General features: G+C 38.8%; 1 protein-coding gene across 3 annotated transcripts in view; it reads left to right on the forward strand.

The window, feature by feature from the left end:
• The window catches only part of SULF1 (sulfatase 1), a 103,099-nt gene that overhangs the window by 81,332 nt on the left and 1,898 nt on the right, over positions 1 to 19,869 (forward strand). For 2 of the 3 annotated variants that reach the window (XM_075213620.1, XM_075213621.1), the window contains 7 exons: positions 3,871 to 4,168; positions 4,545 to 4,641; positions 4,943 to 5,037; positions 6,836 to 6,901; positions 7,132 to 7,304; positions 9,281 to 9,423; positions 12,598 to 12,721. In XM_075213620.1, the coding sequence (XP_075069721.1) occupies positions 3,871 to 4,168; positions 4,545 to 4,641; positions 4,943 to 5,037; positions 6,836 to 6,901; positions 7,132 to 7,304; positions 9,281 to 9,423; positions 12,598 to 12,721 (996 nt within the window). Of the gene's footprint in view, positions 1 to 3,870; positions 4,169 to 4,544; positions 4,642 to 4,942; positions 5,038 to 6,835; positions 6,902 to 7,131; positions 7,305 to 9,280; positions 9,424 to 12,597; positions 12,722 to 13,590; positions 13,625 to 19,869 lie in introns of all 3 variants that reach the window. The other variant, XM_075213622.1, reaches the window with a different exon arrangement.

Below are 19,869 nucleotides of genomic sequence, written 5' to 3' on the forward strand. Positions count from 1 at the left end.
ATATGTTAATTTCTCTCCATTGTGCATACCTTTTATAATCATGTAAGACTGTAACATCGCTTCATTGTGAACCCTACATAAAGACGTACGTACGTGTGGAAAAAAAAAATCAGAAAGGGCTGAAATTTGGTATACTAAGATGTTTTTAATTTGTTAATTTAATTTGTTAATTGTTAAAAGTGTTTATAAAGATTTAAAAAATATATATATATATATTTCTTGAAGGAGAAGTGACAGTTGGGAGTGGTTGGTGGTTACCGGGGTGACAGTGGGGAGTGGTTGGTGGTTGCCGGGGGTGACAGAGCGAGAGGAGTGTGATACTCAGGACCGCTGAGAGATCCCTGTGTCTGGATAGACATCTGCATAGATGTGGCGATGAAAATGAAGGATGAGGTGATGGAGAAGAATGATGAGGTGGTGACATGTGGACAAAACCACGTTAAAAAAGGGCGCTTACGTCGGGAAGTAACGCTCTTCCCCTGAGGAGGCCTGGGCTAGGCCCAAATGCATGACAAGAACCTTTTTAACACCTTAAGTAGCTTGATTTGACTAGAATGCATGAGTATCATGCACGGGTTAACTTGTGTGTGTATGTGTATATATATATATATATGACACATATGTATATAACAGTTGATGAGCGTTTAGAAACTCCTGGCTTGCTGGCACAGACATTGTCCACAGCACTGAGGCTGTGTGATTTGTGTATCTTAGGTACACAGACTTTAAGCTCCACTGAGACAGTTATTAAATTGCCTGAATAAACCTCTCTCATTGTACAATGCTGCAAAATACAGCGTAGTGTCAAGCAAACATAAAAGGTAACACAAGATCAGGATTTTCATGAGTATGGATATATTACAATAATGGGTTGAAAACATGCAAAACCTGTAGCATAAGAGATTACACCTCACACCATAGTGACAATACTTGTATGAAACTAGCAGAACCACGCACTTATCACTCATCACTAAAAAGCTTTATTAAAATTACAAATGAACAAGCGTCTGAGAGTACTGAATCTTACTGAACCAAAAAACTCAGGATATGATGTAAGGAAGACCGCTAGTTCTAACCTATCTGCATTCATGCACTTTTCATCCGCTAACTTGCATCTGAAAAGCTATTAAAGATAGGATTAGTACATCATGTTTCTCATGCTTTACCGAATGCTACTAGCACAGTATATTGTATTGATAAAAAGAAAACAGATTAAAAAAGTGCAAGTAAAACGTATCTGAAGAGCACATTAGATTTCATGGGGTAAATTTATCAAACTGCGGGTTTGAAAAAGTGGAGCCTATAGCAACCAATCAAATTCTAGTTACCATTTATTTAGTACAATCTACAAATTGACAGCTAGAATGTGATTGGTTGCTATAGGCAACATCTCCTCTTTTTCAAACCCGCAGCTCGATATATTTACCCCCATTGTCCCAGCATACAGTATGTGTGAATATGCCATCATTAAAAGAATTCATATTTGTATCTGTCTAGCCTGCTACATATTACAATTCCTTTTCATATCCTATTTGAAAAAGTAGGAAACAAGGACAGAAGTGAACTTAAAACCATTTTCTGTGTTTTCACTGTTCAGTTTCCCATGTTTGTCTTTATTCTTCCAGCTGACACCATAAATCACTGAAGGTCTTTAAGTTAGACGCATAAAACTGTGTTTTATTGAGGCTATTTTTCAATTAGTGTAATTGCCCCTTCTGATGTTTAGAGCATAGATGGGTACAAAGTTGGGCCTGGATAATGAAAGGGTGACAGATGTTCCACGTTACAATTTTATGTATACAGCTGGTCTGTTAGCATGTGAAAGACTGGCACAGTCAGGCAGATGGAAACTCTAATGACTTCCATTAACCTATGTAACTTCATGTAAAGCTCTGGTAGTATATGGAAAGTATACTGTTACTTTCAATATAGTATAATGTATACTGCTAATATTTCTTACTTTGGTAAATGGTTAGATCCACTAATTATTGCATTTAGAAGAGGGTGAATTGTAAAATTTGGATCACTTCAAAAGTTTGGCCAAATTCATTGTACTCATTGCTTAGTCACTTCTGTATATGTAGCCGATACATTTGTATGTTTATGAATCACTAAATGGTTTTAATAATATTTTATTTCCAAGACAATATTGAACGAAATACTGGTGCAGTATTTGTGATTTAAAATTCTAAATGTTATTACAAACTTTATTGTACTTATTTGCTTTTATTTAGTTTTATTGATCTGTCATTTTTTTGTCAGCAGACATAAAGTTATTAATGTAATGTGATGTACAAGGCGCACTTGATGCTCTCAGCAAACTGCTCTATCTCATGGTCCTCTTAGCGCACTCCATAGAACACGCCCACTCTCTGCTCACGGGCGCAGCGTCTGTAAATTAGAAGTGTATTTAACCCGAGTGGAGAGATGGACTGTGCCAAACTGTAACTGTAGCACATCAACGTTCAACCCTTTCAATAAAATACATTTTCAGCTTTTCCCTAAAATACAGCTCAGCCTAATTTAGGCTTTTTGTGGCTTAAATTAATAGAATAGAAGTATATGGGTATATGGGACTATCTTTATTGTAGCTGGCATTTTTTGTGTGTTAGAAGCTTTGTATTAGATTGTTCAGAGGATACAAACTTATGCTATCCAAGGCTTGCGCCACAAAACCATGTGCCCTGACAGAAATCTTGCTGTACTGGCACAAATTGAGGCACGTGGCATGACCAAAGCTTGTCAAAAGATGTCGGCAGACTAAATACCGACACGTCCACTCTGGTGACAGCTTCAAATTGTCCACAGTGTGGTTGTCGACAATCACAATGCCGACATTAAGAGAGCTGTATAGCCGCCGGACCCGCCAGCATTGCTCATATGAAACTGTGCAGATCATATCAGGCTGTTTTTATTGTGCAATTTGAAGGAAATTTTAATACAGTAGTGATTTATAGAGCGACATATTGCATGGCTCAACAAACCTATTCACAAACCAGTGTTTGTATTGTGAGTTCTGTGTACAGCGCTGCGGAATTACTGATAAATAGCTGATGATAATTTCTATAAAGTTCTATAAACCAGTGATGGGCCACCTGATACACTTTAGTGGCCCTCTAACCATAAAAAGGAGCGCACATTATCCTTAAGCTGTGTACACATCTGTGCAATTATGGTGTAGTTTAGAGGTGTGCAAACTCAGTCCTCAAGGGCTACCAACAGGTCATGTTTTCAGGATTTCTGTCTGTAGAAACAGCTGGGATAATTACTGACCCAGCCAAATAGATTAACTCACCTGTGCATGATTAAAGAAATTCTAAAAACATGACCTGTTGGTAGCCCTTGAGGACTGAGTTTGCACACCTCTGGTGTAGATCATATGATTCAGAAACGTTTGGCTAGATATTGCTCCCACGATCGCATCTGTTGATTTGGTTTTATATATTTCCTAAAAATCACGACCAATGATGGAACGATGTCTGCACAGCGGGTGGTTATGAGAGATGAAGATCACAGATCAGAAGGTAAATTGTGTAGGTGTGTTCGCAAGAATCGGCATCTTTCAATCAATGGTGACATTTTTACAGACATTGAAGTAAAGATGGCATAGGTGTGTACCTAGCTTTAATCTCAGTACTAAATTTAAAACTATACATTTAATCAAAGAAATAAACACCTATCTGTAATAACATCAGCAGGAATTTTAAACAAGTGTCACAAGCTATACCAAAGAAACATAGCAGTAAAGCAGGAAGGAACTAGGGGTGAAGTCTGGAACACTAGTAAATGTAATTTCATTTCTTCACTTGGTTATTTTATTTTAGTTTTATTAAACTTTTCTTTTAATACATTTTATATTATTTGATGCAGAATTAAACCCTCGTTTTGTTCACACTCGTCAAACCCGCTCCCTGGCTGTAGAATTTGAAGGAGAGATTTATGATATAAATTTGGAAGATGAGGAGAATGTGCAGGCCTCGCGTTCAAGGGTGATCACCAAGAGACATTATACCTCTGAAGAGGAGGCAGGCGAGGAGATTGAGGATGATGATGATGATGATGATGAAGAAGACGACAATACATTTAATTCCCCCAATGAAGATGAAGTAATGTTGGGCGATGGAGTGATTGGAAGCAGTCATTCTGCATCTGTCAGAGTCACACATAAGTAAGTCATTTTTTGGGGGGGTTTTGTGTTTTTGGGACAGTATGTGTAAAACATATGATCTGGGTACTGCTTATACATCAAAATTATGTTTTGATTCTTGAAATAATTTGGGCTGTTGAAACTCATTTTCCAGTTACTTCTGAAGGCAAAGTATGGTAAAGTGGATGCTTAATTACTCACAGATGGGTTTGTTTTTATAACTCTTCATATTCTAGTAATCAAGGGGGGGCTGTGCGTCAGTGCGTTACAGTGACGATAGCCAGGACTTAAATGTAGCAGAAGATAGTTAGCATAATCGTCCATGATTGTGGGTCATTGGGGGGCTAGATATGTGAGTCCATGATAGGTAATTACGCTGTTTATGTGTCTCCTGTAGGTGTTATATTCTGTCCAATGACACTGTGCATTGTGAGAGGGAGCTGTACCATTCCAGCAGAGCCTGGAAGGACCACAAAGCTTACATTGACAAAGAGGTAAACTGATTATTCAGGTCAATATCCTTCCATTTCTGCCTGTAGTTATCCTCAAGCAACAATATGTGTATGTCCGTACGGATACGGATTATAAACTGTTACCTCTGTTTGTGGAAGACCCACTGAAGCTCTGACATCTACACCTGCTCCTAACTTTGCTTATATACAGTATATCCCTTAAACTGGAATCTTCCCTATATGCTGTCCCCCCCCTCTTACATAAATGGTCTACGTCACCAGCAATATTGTTTGAGGTGTGCGCACTTTAATATGAATGTTCTCGTTTTCATTGCATTGTCAGATTGAAGCTTTACAGGACAAAATAAAGAATTTACGAGAAGTTAGGGGACATCTGAAAAGGAGTAAGCCTGATGAATGTGACTGCAGCAAATCTGGGTGAGTAGTTATTTACGTTGTATGTTTGCAGTCTAGCAAATTAAATTTACCTGAAAACTGTAATGTTTAGTTTTCTCAGTATATAACTCTGGAATCTGGTAACATTGACGGTTAGAGAGCTGGCTCTGGCTATTCAGTAAGACGCAAGAAACCAGCAAACGTGATTGAAGTGTGAATTTATAAATCAGATAATAGCTGTGAGTACTGTAGTTACAATACTGACCATGTGCAGAAGAGCACAGTTGGCACCTCCAGGATGGACCAGTTGAAATTTTGGGAGGTGTGTGTGTGTGTGTGTGTGTGTGTGTGTATATAGAAGTGTGTGTGTGTCCACTCAATGGAGACCATTTATGAGGTGCACTGCAAGGACCATGTCTATCCTCCGTTCTGGGAGAGGCCTCTGCTACCCTATGTGCTCCAGTGTAAACCCACACACACCAGTTCTTTGTGGCTGTATTTGCTCTGTGTTGGGTACAATGTGAGTGTTGATCTTCAGATTGTCTTCAGTGAGAACATACGGATTCCTTGCTCTCTGACTGTTGTGTCTCAGAAGCTGTTTTTCCTCTATTAAACAGCTTTTTTTTTTTTTTTTGCAGTTCAGGGTGAGGGGAAAATGCAAGAAATTGACACCTTTGCTTTATATTAAAGTATTATTTAATATTTAAATAATACCTCTAAAAAAGCCTATATTGCCCAAGAAATGTTTATTAAACCTTAAAAATAACTTTTATGGACACTGTGAATCCAAGTAACATATTTGTTTTTGTACGGTCTTAAAGTGCTCTCCTGGAGGCTGAAAGGCAGTCTACAGTGACATCATAGCTCTGTGTGCTATGATTGCGGTAATAAACTACAACTCCCATCAGCCATTACTGACATGCATCCAATAGCAACGCCAAACACTGTGGGGCTGATTTGTCAGAGTGACAAGCCCTATGACGTTAAGGCTTTTTTTTCACCCAGCACATCATAGGGTCATTGCAGACAATATCACTGCTGTCGTATATGACTCTGCATGGGGAAACCTATGTAACAAGTGTAGCAGAGGTACCACAATACCGGTTCTGTCATCTCCGATAGAAGAGAGAAGCTTAAAATCATGGTTTTTTTAAATCTTTAAAATCATAAAAGAAGGAATAAATTTGACTGTGTAATGGTTTTAAAATATTTTTATCTATTTTTAAACTTTATTTGATATATTTCTTTTGAATTGGTGTTTCTGTTACACTGCGCTTTCACAGGATGACAATCCAGCTCACACATGCACACATCTATAAGACTGGTCTGGTAATGCAGTCAGTTAACCCTTTACTGCTTTGGGTCATTGTCTCCAGGGCAGATGAGCAATAGTTTTTGTTAAATTGCTGTGATAGGTAATTGTCATGGCAATAATCAACCAACCTTATCACCAGGATTGGGTCTTTCTTGGTAAATATGTCCCTATGTGGCTTTCCCCTGTGACTGCCACCTGACCAATGAAAATGGGACTCATTACAAATGTTATTAATACGGCCAATTAAATTAATAACCTGCGCAGATATAAACAACCCGAAATTAAGATGTAAGTGGAAGGTGGCAGGTCTGACATTCCCAATGCTGCAACCAAAGTAACTAATATAACTCCTTTGGAGGCCGGGAATTGCTGCATCTTCTAAACTCAAGGGTGTAGGTATCACAATTTAATGGAAAATATCTATAGACCTAATATTGCCATGTATATATTATTTATTCAGTGTTTTTTTTATTTACTACATAGACATATTAAACTATTATTACATAATGCTTACTGGTCTTTCAGGTTTTATAAGAAGGAGAAAGGCGTGAAGGCTCAGGAGAAGATAAAGAGCCACCTTCATCCATTCAAGTAAGCATCACCTGTGTGTGTGTATGTGTGTGTGTGTGTATATGTATGTGTATATATGTGTGTGTGTGTGTGTGTGTGTATGTGTGTGTGTGTGTATATATATATATAATATTTATACACCATTCCCTTGTGATCATTTACATTCACCTTTGTAAGAAGTCTAACGACAAATGAGAAGACTTTGTTACCTGCCATCTACACTTTATAAAGGTAATTGTTTCTTCCCACAGAGAAGGTGTTCAAGAGGTTGACAACAAGTTACAGATCTTTAAAGAGAACCGTAGACGGAAGAAGGAGAGAAAGGAAAAGAAACGGCATAAGAAGGGAGAAGAGTGCAGCCTTCCTGGACTCACTTGTTTCACTCATGATAACAACCATTGGCAGACGGCACCTTTCTGGAACTGTAAGAACATCCTAACAACTGTTACTGAGCTAGCCAACATCCAACACTGACCACCTTCAACACTGACCACCTTCCAACACTGACCACCATCCCAGACTATCCACCTTCCTAGACTATCCACCTTCCTGGGCTATCCACCATCCTAGGCTATCCACCATCCTGGGCTATCCACCATCCTGGGCTATCCACCATCCTGGGCTATCCACCATCCTAGGCTATCCACCATCCTAGGCTATCCACCATCCTAGGCTATCCACCATCCTAGACTATCCACCATCCTAGGCTATCCACCATCCTAGGCTATCCACCATCCTAGGCTATCCACCATCCTGGGCTATCCACCATCCTGGGCTATCCACCAACCTAGACTATCCACCATCCTAGGCTATCCACCATCCTAGGCTATCCACCATCCTAGGCTATCCACCATCCTAGACTATCCACCATCCTAGACTATCCACCATCCTAGACTATCCACCATCCAAAACTGACCACTTTCCATTACTGACCACCATCCCAAACTGACCACCATCCGTAGCTAGCCACCATTCTAAACTATTCATCATCTTTACTATCCACAATTCTAGACTAGCCACCATCCTAAACTATCCACCAGTTGGTTGAGTTTTATAGGAAACTATAAAGCTTTCTATGTTAATATACTAATAACCTACCATAAATATTATCTATATCAATAGTGAATTCTGATGCCATCAGCTACAATCAGTTAGTTTCATGTAATCATTGCAGAACTCATTAGTAACACATAAACATGTGAATTTGTGGCTAAGCTCTTCTTTAATTAAACACAGCAGAACTTGTCAGATTAAAATGACTTGTGATAAGCTTTTCTACAAGTAAATCAGGTTATAGAGCGTGCATGTCCTTTACATGGACTTAATTAAAATAGGAAGTTAATGCAGTAGTGTTACATTTGAAAGTAATATTTAACATCAGTGTAAATGTAATTAAGAAAAAGAAGAGACTTAAAATATTTACACAATCAAAACTTTCCTACAACATCTTTTGTTACTATTATATCACTCACATGTTGGGTTATCTCTATACCCTTATTTACTTTACTCCCTGATTTATAATTATTCAGTTGAGTAATTATATATAGCTAGAAGTGTGAAAAAATATGCATGTGCATACATTAACCCCACGCATTCCGCTTTTTTATATTTATCTGCGCAGATGCCTTGCATGATATTGTAGGTGTTTGTGGTTCGTGATAGAAACGTGCGCGATGGCAGAAGTAAAAATATCACCTTAAAGGACCACCCACTTAATTACAATTTTTCATTTGGTTCCCTAACATTCTGCTCATTGGAGCCTATTTAATGTCCCAAGACATGACCGTAAACCAACCTTCTTTCATCAGTTGTTATAATGATTCATTTTTAGATTTTATTTTCATTTTATTGACAAATATTAATTAACTTGCATTTAGATGGCAGAGGGTGTCCTATTATAAGCAGTGAACAATATCTGATTACCGCCAGCATAACAGCCCATTTTGCCCATTTCTGCCCAGCTCCTATCATCATAAGGATATATAAAGGCACAGCTTTGGTTATTCTAGCAAAACAACTTGCACCTTATGACACATGGGCCACGTACCAGTCATAATCAGGCTGAGACTGACTATTACATGAACCTAGAGTTGTGTCCTTATCACTGGAGTGATTTACTGTGAATACAAAAGTAAGACACTAGTCACAACCTCTACACAATTGCTATAGAAGATTTAATAAACTTGCATTGGTTGCATTGTTCTGATTACATGGTTGGTATAACAAGAATGTCTATGCACCAGTGTTTATTAAACATTCTGGTATAGTGTATATTTTGTTCTTTTTGCAATATCACTTTTTTTGTATATGAGTCAAATATTCATTTTTTTTTCATGGTCTACTATTAAGTTTAGAAATCTTATTTAAGCATCAGCTTACAGTTGCCCTCTTCCTTCACAGTGGGTTCATTCTGTGCCTGTACAAGCTCCAATAATAACACATACTGGTGCCTGAGAACCGTCAATGAGACTCACAATTTTCTTTTTTGTGAATTTGCCACGGGCTTCTTGGAATATTTTGACATGAACATCGATCCGTATCAGGTAAACATGTAGTTTTTAATTTTTTTTAAATAGCATGGTACATAGAGCACAAATGTCCTGTATCATCTAATGAGATATTTGCTTTCACTTGTCAACGAGTCAAATAGTATATATAGCACAAGGCCAATAAAGGCTAATATCACATCTGTTACTATAGTACATGTATTAAATAATCCAACATAAGTACACTCAAGTTTTGTTTATACGACTACTTATATGTAAAAATACTTATGTAACATTGGTGGAATCAGCTTTTATTAGTTTACATGGAGAAATGTACAAATATCACTGATTCAGGAAGTGTATATTTCTGTATATACTGGCTGTAGCAGCTGTATCTGGCCCAACTAAATCCTTATATGCTTCACGGTCTAATGGCAGATATGGGGGTGGTAGGGACAGACCAGAGATAAGGGGGTACAGACATAATGGGGCAGACAAGGTTGGATAAGCTTGAATGGAACCTACAAAGGGCAAAGTCATGATCCCCACAAAGGCCAGCAGTTGAGGTCAAACATCCATGAATGAAGTAGGTGTGATGTGTGTGATCAGTGTTGTGAGGGCGATCCCCAGCTCATACATTGCTATATGGGCCTTTAGCTATGCAACTGATACACTGAGTATTGTATGAAGACAAAATGACTCTTATGTTAAAGCACAATATGAGTGCGCTTAGTCCATGTTGCAGCACTTTGCTTTTACCACATTGCTCTTCATACGCTTTGGAAAGGTAAATAGTCCTACATGCTACAGCCGGTGTGTAAATAAATGAGGAGGTCTAATAACATATGATTGTACAACTCCCTGCAAGTCTTCATCATTATGCCATGTTTTGCGTTTTCAAGTGAGAACAGACCACTTTATTGTGTGTAGTTGTCATAAGTCAGTGACCCCTGTGTCTGTCTGCATTCATGGACCCACTGGACTGCTGGAATGGATGCTAGCTTACCTGGGCTTGCAGAGTGACTTTCAGGTGATGGACACTAGGCACGGAGAGATAAACGGATGGCAAATAGGATTGTTAGAACAAGATGGGTCTGAAATGGCAATAAGAATACCAATTACAGGGTGACGCTATAGAAACTCAGCATATGTCTTACTCAGGTGCTTGAGTGTGCACTCAACTGGCCTACTAAATAAAGTGTGCACTTGCCCTAAGCAGCAAGGCAGCACTGGCATACATCTAAGTGCACATCAAGACTGGGAGTATGGACGACCCATTACTGTAACTCCTTCCACTATGAATAACCTCAGAGTGGAAAATGTAAATGGAATCTCTTGACCAGGAGGGGATCATGTACATCAGAAGTTCTGACCCAGGATCTTTCCTTAGGACCATAGACCATAAAAAGTTTTAAAACCCCTCAATCAGAGACTATATATAGAGGCAACAAAAGCCTTCTTGAGAAATTGGAAAGCACACATCTCATCCCAAACTCAGGGATTCACCCCCTTTTTTTTAGCAAATGGGGTAACTGGAGTAATGACAGAGAAATAACCTTCTACTAATTGTTTTAAATAATTGCTTCTAGATAGTAAACCCCATTAAAAAACTGTGTAGCTTTCAAACCAGTAGGTTGGGTCGTCCAGTTCAGTATTGCGAAAATTTCCCAGAGTCCATTTGGAGTCTGTATTTGAACCCGTGACTATTTGAAAACGCATTTTAAGCTTAATATATAAGACGTTCACAGCCTTAATAAGTAATCAATTCAAAGGAGTTATCAAAATTTAGCCAAAATTACAGATTAATTGATAAAGATATTATCTGAAAAAAATTCAATAAGGAAATGCATTGTATAGGCCAAATGGCATGATCCGATGCTCGTAGTGGCTGAATACGTTCTCCACTTATCGCCTTCCTTAATACAGTTGAGATTATATACACCTTGCAATTCAAGTATCAAAAATACAGAACCATGAATGCGATCTAAGGGGCATATTCAATTAGGATTCGTGCCCACGGAAATCTGCAATGTTGGGGTACCGTAATGACACTTTACACGCAATCGCGGGCGCGAATACTAATTGAATATGCCCCGAGAGTTCAGAAATCAAGGGTAAAGGATAATGGTCTGCTGTGGTAATTTTATGCAGTCATCAGTCTCAAAGAAGGGACTTTCTGCTTAATAAAAAGCTTTCAAGTAAGAATATTCCGCAGGCCAGCACTTGACAGGAGCTTCAGTGATACATGATATTGGTACCAGGATTAATCTAAAAGAACTGGATTCAGAGATTTTGGGATTACATGAAAATTAAATTTGCTCTTTATACAATACCCAAATGTATAACATAAGAGGAGCCACCTTAAGATGAATTTAGCACCCAGTAATGAGGTCTGCATCAGTGGTTGAAGTACAAAGTCTGCTTTAGGGGGAATGATAACAATTTGGTACCTTTTTTAACAAAAGCTTTCTCGAAAAGCATAAAAGCATGCGTCAGCATCCAGGAAAGCTTCTAAGTAAAAGTTATCAGCAGAACTTTAGATCTGAAAAGCAGTATTACATTTTTATTGGAGGGTAGCTAACATTGCCTAGGGTGACCTCTCAAGAACCTTCTGGGCTTTGGTGTTTTCCATCTTCAAAGGGCACAGGTTGACAAAGTTGCCCTAGGCACCACAATATATACACAGACCAAGATATTGTATCCAGGTATGCTCCTCTTTGGAAAGATTAGTTCGATCAACTTGCATAGGCTCTTTAGAAGTTGTAAGCAGTGGTTTATGGAAATTAGGAGCCAGGCAAGGATACTGTATCTTCTGGGTTGACTCCTTCTCCAGGGAATGTTTCCTGAAGAATACATAGATACTGCAGAATATGATGAGCTCAGAATACTTGGCTCACTATACAATGAACCAAAAAAAAGCAAAACAAACCAAAACAATTGTGTTCTATAGCAGCACACAATCAGTGCTGGCCCTTTTGGGCTAGTAGGACTTCTGACATAACTGCAGCTGCATATAGGCATGTGCCTGCTTAAGAGAGGAGAGAAAACGTAGACATACACCTTAGCAGACCTCAGAACGCGGAGTAACAGCACCGTACATACCACCACAAAGAGCTGTACGTTACAAGTGTATTGTCCATTCTGCTATGCGACTGAGCATTATAATATTGTTGTTACTGATTTATTGATGCTTCCTCAAACTGTTCATACCTCTTTGTTTTTTAACTGCAGTTATCGAATGCTGTGCATACTGTAGACAGAGGGATATTGAATCAGCTTCACTTACAATTGATGGACCTAAGAAGCTGTCAAGGTCACCGACAATGCAATCCAAAGCCGAAAGGATTAGAAACAGGTAACTCCATTGTATTAGGAAGTAAATTCTGTTACCAAGATTTGTATAAGTGGTCGCAAATATGATCATTCTAGAGGGCCTCCGTTTTCTGGCCTTGTGTTTGGTCTAATAGGTATTGCAGTTATATGGTTGTGGAAATTGCTGAGTGGAGGATAAAACTGCACCCTCCATGTGCTTACAGCAGCTGGGTTACAGAAGTGGCTAAATAACTTCCTGGGCTTATCAGTTCTTCCTTACAGGCTTCATAATAAAACGTCTAAACAGACAGACAACAAAGCTTATTCCGGCATTGACTTCTTAGCTAACCGCTACTAGGCTGAACAGACAGGGGCTGCCAACTAACCCGCTGACACCTTTGTACAGTGCATTGTGTCCTTTTCAAAACTGACATTATTTGTTTTAATTTAGAGCATCAGTGACCATAAAATATTATTATCTTTAGTAAGCAGTACTTTGTTGGTCACTGTTAATCATATTTGGTTTGTTAAATTGTCATACCTTTTTTATGTCAACAACCATTAACACATTTATCCCTCTTAATTTAGAAACTACACCTTTTTTTTCAAGCTATTGCAATCCAAGCATCTCCCTTTGGAACTTTAAAGTGAACCTGTTGTCACCTACACAGTGGAACCAGACAGATTTTGGAATGAACCAATAATGAGACGATGTTTAATGAGACAGGTTCACATGATTAGTTTTCTTTATTGTGAATACTGGTCTGTCCACCAATATGGCTGCCTCCACGGTGTGTAGGCAACAGATACACCTTTAAGCCCATCTTTTTAGAAGACTTGGCAATCTACTTTTTGTGAATGATTTCTCTTCTAGAAGTTAACAAACGTTACTCTTGTATTTTCCTATATCAGGAAGTAAAGATGGAGGAACCTATGATCCACACAGGTATATGTCATTTTTCTTATTTATCCTTCTCAGCAGCTTCTCCCCAAATAATTGCATGATCCAGTCCATTCTGACTAATGTTTGTATCCTGTCATGTGGCACACGGCATAGCTTCTGGTGCATGCAAATTCTCTAACCATGGTTCCCTCTTACATCGGTCAGTGGTTTCAGGCCTACCATTATTCACTTCTCATTTTCACAGCAAGATCTCATGCATCTCATTCCATGCTTGTGACTTGTGATTTTTGCAACATAGGATTCATATAATAATTAGGTTTTTATATGACTGATGTATTGTGTTTTTTTCTAGCATTGTGTTGTCTTCACACTTATTTTGCATCTCACATTTTGTATTTGTGATGTTTCATCATGCCATATATTCATGTGATAGCAATGCAATAGAAATGTTTATTTACGAAAGGCATTTAAACCAAGCTCTGTGATGCAACAAATATACGGAACAGATCCCTAAGGTGTCCATCCATATGTGAGCAAAGCAAAGAATCAGCTGTGGACGATGACCGAATACATGTAAAGATGCAGTTATCATCTAATGCCATTTCCTGCTAGCTATGATCGACATCTCCAAGATCCCAATCAGATTATGATCAGGTTGTCTTTTTGTGCCCATATTTGCTGCAATTTGCAGCCAATTAGGACTAAAACAACCCAACTAACCTGCAGAATCACATGGGAACTTTAGGAAGAACCTCCTGGTCCTTGTATCTGAACTTACATTTACATTTTTTTATCTTAATAGCATGCAGGTGTCAATATTTTTCCAGCTATATATGCAAAGATTTAGGCATCTACAGGTTGGAAGGAGTTACTGCACCCCACTAAAATTTAAATTCATAATGAGCAGCAAAACAGTTATGCCTGTTTATTTATTACGGAATAAATTGCTACTTTACGTTTAATATTACACTACCCCTTTTATTTCTCACATGCTCTGTCAGTTGATTGTCCCAGTTCAATTTAAATGTCAATATTTTTTACCAATATGGTTTCCATAAGTTCTAAAAAAAGAACAATAATTCTGTTATATTTTTGCCTTATTAATAACATTGTCATCAAATCCCATTTTTACCTGCCCGGCTGGGAAAATGCAAATGTGCTTAAATGCATTATTTACTAAGATTTTTACTACATTTATTGAGGTCACTTAGGCTTCCCCAGTGTATTTACTTGCAAGAAACACGGCTGAATTGAACACAATGGGTTCAGGAAAATACAGAAAAAAAGAACATAATGCCAAAGACAATTCCAGTGGATGTGGGGTCATTGAAAACAATGAGATTTATTTTTAGACTTGTTGTACTAGTGTTAAAACCTATGCCAGCAAAAGACAATGTAATTAATGTCAGTTGGTACGAGGCCTAAGTATACCTGTCAAACAGGAAAAAGGGTGGTGAACTTTGTGATACCACTTATTCTTTCTAAAAAATAATGATACCCTGCAGTCTCAGCAACATGATTCAGGTAAGAAAATTGCTGCCTCCACTTTGTGCAGGCAACAGTGCACTTACGGTAGCTCTGGTTCTGTCCGACTGCTGCGGTGGGATTTGTTTGTACCAGTTGAAGGACTCTAGTATCTTTAGATGGTTTGCTGAGCTGCTGCGGTTTTTCCTCGACAAGGCTCGTGAGTGAGGGTCATAGCAACATGGTTCAGCGTAGTCTGGATTATTTTTCCCCTCTTCAAACATCCATTTATTAGATGGAGCTTCTGACTGTACACTTTTCAGCTGGTTATTATTTCCATGCTTTCTAAATTCTGTCTCAATCATTGGGTCTGAAAGTACTTTGTTTTCCATCAATGGCATTGTGGTTTTATGAAGATCTCGCTGTTCTTGCTATATACAAAATGTATAAATCTGCTGCTTAAATCTTCTTTACTATTTTCTTCTTGGTGCTAATGATTTTCTTTCCTTTGTAAATAATTGTAGGAAAATGTTGCTTTACATTAATCAGTTTAATCATTAGGTAGTCCCAGGGTTACCTATTTAAAGTTTGTGCACCGCAAATATCTGTTCGGTGAAAAATCAGAATTTTGATCCTTTAACTAAAAACCAAACTATATCTGCCGGGAATTTGGCATTGTTGTGGTTATGACTCATGATGATTCTGCTGTCGTGTCCCTTGCGCACACAGGCAACACTTTTTAGTGCAGTTATTTCTGTAACTCTCAAGTTCAGTATTGCTACCGTTTCCCATAGATGACTGCCAGTGAGGGGGGCTCATGTAGAGTGGTCTCCTAGAGGTCCTGTATTTCCAGTCTCAGAACTTTGTGAAGGCTGCAATTTGTATGAAAATTTGCAGCCTTGTTTTGTTTGAAAAATAATGTAGTCCTGACTCTAATGCCCATAGCAGGGGTATCCAGATGCACCATTCACCAGTTGTCCCGGGTCCCCCCCAAGTCTCCATTGTCTTAACCCACCTATGCTAACTGTTACCTTCTTCAGGCAGTCGTGCTGTTGATGTGCACTTGTACCTTGTGTACTTCCTATATGTAGCATGGGAAAGTCCACAGGTGAAGTGCATACACAACACTGGTGTCTCTGAATAGGGAAATGGGACTGATATTTTATGATTAAGGGGAAAAAGGAACACATTGCTTTTTCCAAACAAATCTTTGCTGGGAAGTGAATGAAATCCACTGTAAACACTGTATTGCTTATTATTCACAGTATATGATTTCCTCTTGGTCTGTTTCAAATTTTAACAACACTTAATTCTGGCTATGACATGATAAACAATGACCAGTAGTTATGTGAATAAGATGCCCACCAAACATTACTAAAATACCGACTGGGGTTGGGAGAGAGATTCTAAAATATGTAAGTGTAGCAAAAGAAACAAAAACAATGGTCTTCTATAGCAGCACTCAAAGTGAATAATTTATTTTAATCGGATATTTTTTAAAAAAACAACACATGAAAAACTGCATCTAGGTAATGATGGCCTTGTATTGTTGTAAGGGAACGTTACTTCAGATCTTTTTTTATAATAATAATAATAATTAAGAGTTAAACCACTGAATACACTAAAACATAGACAAAAGCAAAATTACACAGCTTCATAAAATGAATATTTACATCAGATATGTACAATGCACCTGCCCTTTCATTGAGTTTCTGTAGTCATTAAGATGTTACTAAGGTGTCCTTCCTGCGGTCCCATCCTTCTTACAACCTCAGCCGAAAAAATGGGAGTGGAGGTTTTAATGGCAAGCCGAAATCAAGAGATTGCAGCTTGTTGTTAGTCCTTCCGCTCACAACTGGCAGTGCTGGGGGAAATATGGTTTGATGTAGCAGTTCCTGAGGCTGCAGCTAGGTGATACGGGGAACTTTAGCAGGGGCAAACGCAGGATTTGTAGAGGGGGGTTTCCACACCATGCCGCCAGTGGGCGTGACCAGCATGCATGGGGGCATGGCTATAATTTTAGACAGTGCTTGGCTACTCTCCAACTCTTCCTATCCCTGTAATATACATGGGCAATGCTGCGTGCACTACTATTAGGTGCACGCAGCTCTCCCTTTTCAAGCAGAGCTGTGTGAAGTGGGAGCAGTGTCACAGCCACCTTAATTATACAGTACCCCAGGCTTGGAGGGGGGTTACCAGGCACTAGAAAAACCCAATAAATAAATAGAGAAATATCTGCGCTAGTGCCCAGTGTAAATAGGAGGTGGCTGCCGGAAACGTGGACACTGTAAATGGGGGACCCCTCCCCCTGGTTGGATTTCAGAGGACCACAAGGAAAAACCTTGAGGTAGTCCCCAGGCACCAGTTATGATGTAATGATGAAAAAGATATAAACAATCAGTATTTATTGGGTCCATGCAAGACCGCAGGGGTGAAATGGAAATATACGCTACATCTTCCAATACTGCGGTGACAATAAAATAACGATGATTGTAACAATAGACACGCAGCAGTCATGCTGACATTAAAAAGTACTAGAAACAAACACAATCTACTCGCTAAATCGTGTTAATCCAAGTTGTAATAAAGTCCAGTCCGATGGTGTAATCACCATGTGTACAGGGCCCCAAACAAAAGTGAGTGATATCAATCGCACAAACTGTAAATAATAATAGTTCCCAGACTGGTTGCACAATTGAAAGTCAATATGAATGGATATGAATCAATAAGTACTCCAAGGATGGTAACAGCTCCGGTACATCACAGGAGGGGAAAAGAAGGTAAACTTACCCCGCACCTGGAGAACCCGCTCTACAGATGTCCGTTCCGGGAGGCCGCTGTGTGAGTCTCCGTCCACGCTGCTTGGCATCCAGCTGCTGAGGGAAAGTTTGTGGTCCGCGCGTGTATGTCCGGTCTGTGTAAACGTGCAGCCGGCTTGGCAATAGATAAGAATAGATGCTGGTAAATTTTGGTAAATTCGTTTGGAATCGGTACCCTACGCGTTTCGCCCAATGATGAGCTTCCTCAGGGATGTTTGAAGGACAAAGGCCACTTTGCCTCCTTTTATAGTTGTTTAAAACGGAATTGACCAATAGGAAAGTCGTTATAGACCAAATGTGTTAAGACCTTACACTGGGTAGGTTTAATAATTGACAGCAAATTTCTCTGAATTTGTACAAATATATAAGGAATTCCTCAGAAAAGACTGGGAATGTTTAAAGTTGCAGAAAAATCCTCTGTTCCATTAATTGAGAAAGTACTGTGTAAGTTCATAATGAATCAACGCAAGGTGTATATTAAAGGAAACTGTTAAGCTCAAAGTCAATGTTAAGACCTCGCGGTGTTAAAGTCTTTAGTGTGTAGTCCATTTACTTTCTTCACGTGACATGGACCGAATGAAATCTCCTCCTCTCCATGATTTTTTCACTTTACAAATGCCTACAAATTTAAGCAATGAAGGATCTTTATTGTGAAGAAGAGAAAAATGAATTGAAACACTATGTGCCTCAAACCCCTTTTTGATGTTCCTTTGGTGCTCACTGAAACGGGTGTGTAGATCTCTTGCAGTCCTTCCTATATACTGCTTTCCACAAGGGCACTCAAGCATATATATATATATATATATATATATATATATATATATATATATATATATATATATATATATATATATATATATATATATATATATATATATATATATATATATATATATATATATATTGGCAGCACGGTGGCATAGTGGTTAGCACTTCTGCCTCACAGCACTGGGGTCACGAGTTCAATTCCCGACCATGGCCTTATCTGTGAGGAGTTTGTATGTTCTCCCCGTGTTTGCGTGGGTTTCCTCCGGGTGCTCCGGTTTCCTCCCACACTCCAAAAACATACTGGTAGGTTAATTGGCTGCTATCAAATTGACCCTAGTCTGTTTGTGTGTATGTGTGTGTGTGTGTATTAGGGAATTTAGACTGTAAGCTCCAATGGGGCAGGGACTGATGTGAGTGAGTTCTCTGTACAGCGCTGCGGAATTAGTGGCGCTATATAAATGGTGGTGATGATGATGATGATGATGATGATATATCACCACCTTAGTGTCGCAAGTGATTTTGTCTTTTATAGTGTACGTGACACCAGTAGCAGTTGCAGTGAATGTGCTGACAGGTTTAGTGCCCCCATCACTCACTTTTGTTTGGGGCCCTGTACACATGGTGATTACACCATCGGACTGGACTTTATTACAACTTGGATTAACACGAATTAACGAGTAGATTGTGTTTGTTTCTAGTACTTTTTAATGTCAGCGTGACTGCTGCGTGTCTATTGTTCCAATCATCGTTATTTTATTGTCACCGCAGTATTGGAAGATGTAGCGTATATTTCCATTTCACCCCTGCGGTCTTGCATGGACCCAATAAATACTGATTGTTTATATCTTTTTCATCATTACATCATAACAGGCGCCTGGGGACTACCTCAAGGTTTTTCCTTGTGGTCCTCTGAACTAGAAAAACCTCCTCGGTTCGCCTATGCTTAGTAGAAATCTTAGTAGTGGCACGGCTTTAAACCTGCCTTCATTTTTATGAAATATCTTAAGGAGGTGGGGTTTCTTGTGACTATTCTAATGCACATGAACAAGACTGTGGTTATTCATTATTTTGTAACAGACGTCATCATATAGATTGGTTGGTTAGTGATAAATCCATAAATAAATATGTATTTTTTTGTCTTTCCACGTGTTTTATTTTCACTTCCATTATGTTACATTTCAAGAAATCCATGTTTTGGAGAATGTATAACAGAAACTCACTAATACAATTTGTGTT

This window comes from Mixophyes fleayi, chromosome 5 (assembly GCF_038048845.1).
Source record: "Mixophyes fleayi isolate aMixFle1 chromosome 5, aMixFle1.hap1, whole genome shotgun sequence".
In the NCBI taxonomy this organism is placed as follows: domain Eukaryota; kingdom Metazoa; phylum Chordata; class Amphibia; order Anura; family Limnodynastidae; genus Mixophyes; species Mixophyes fleayi.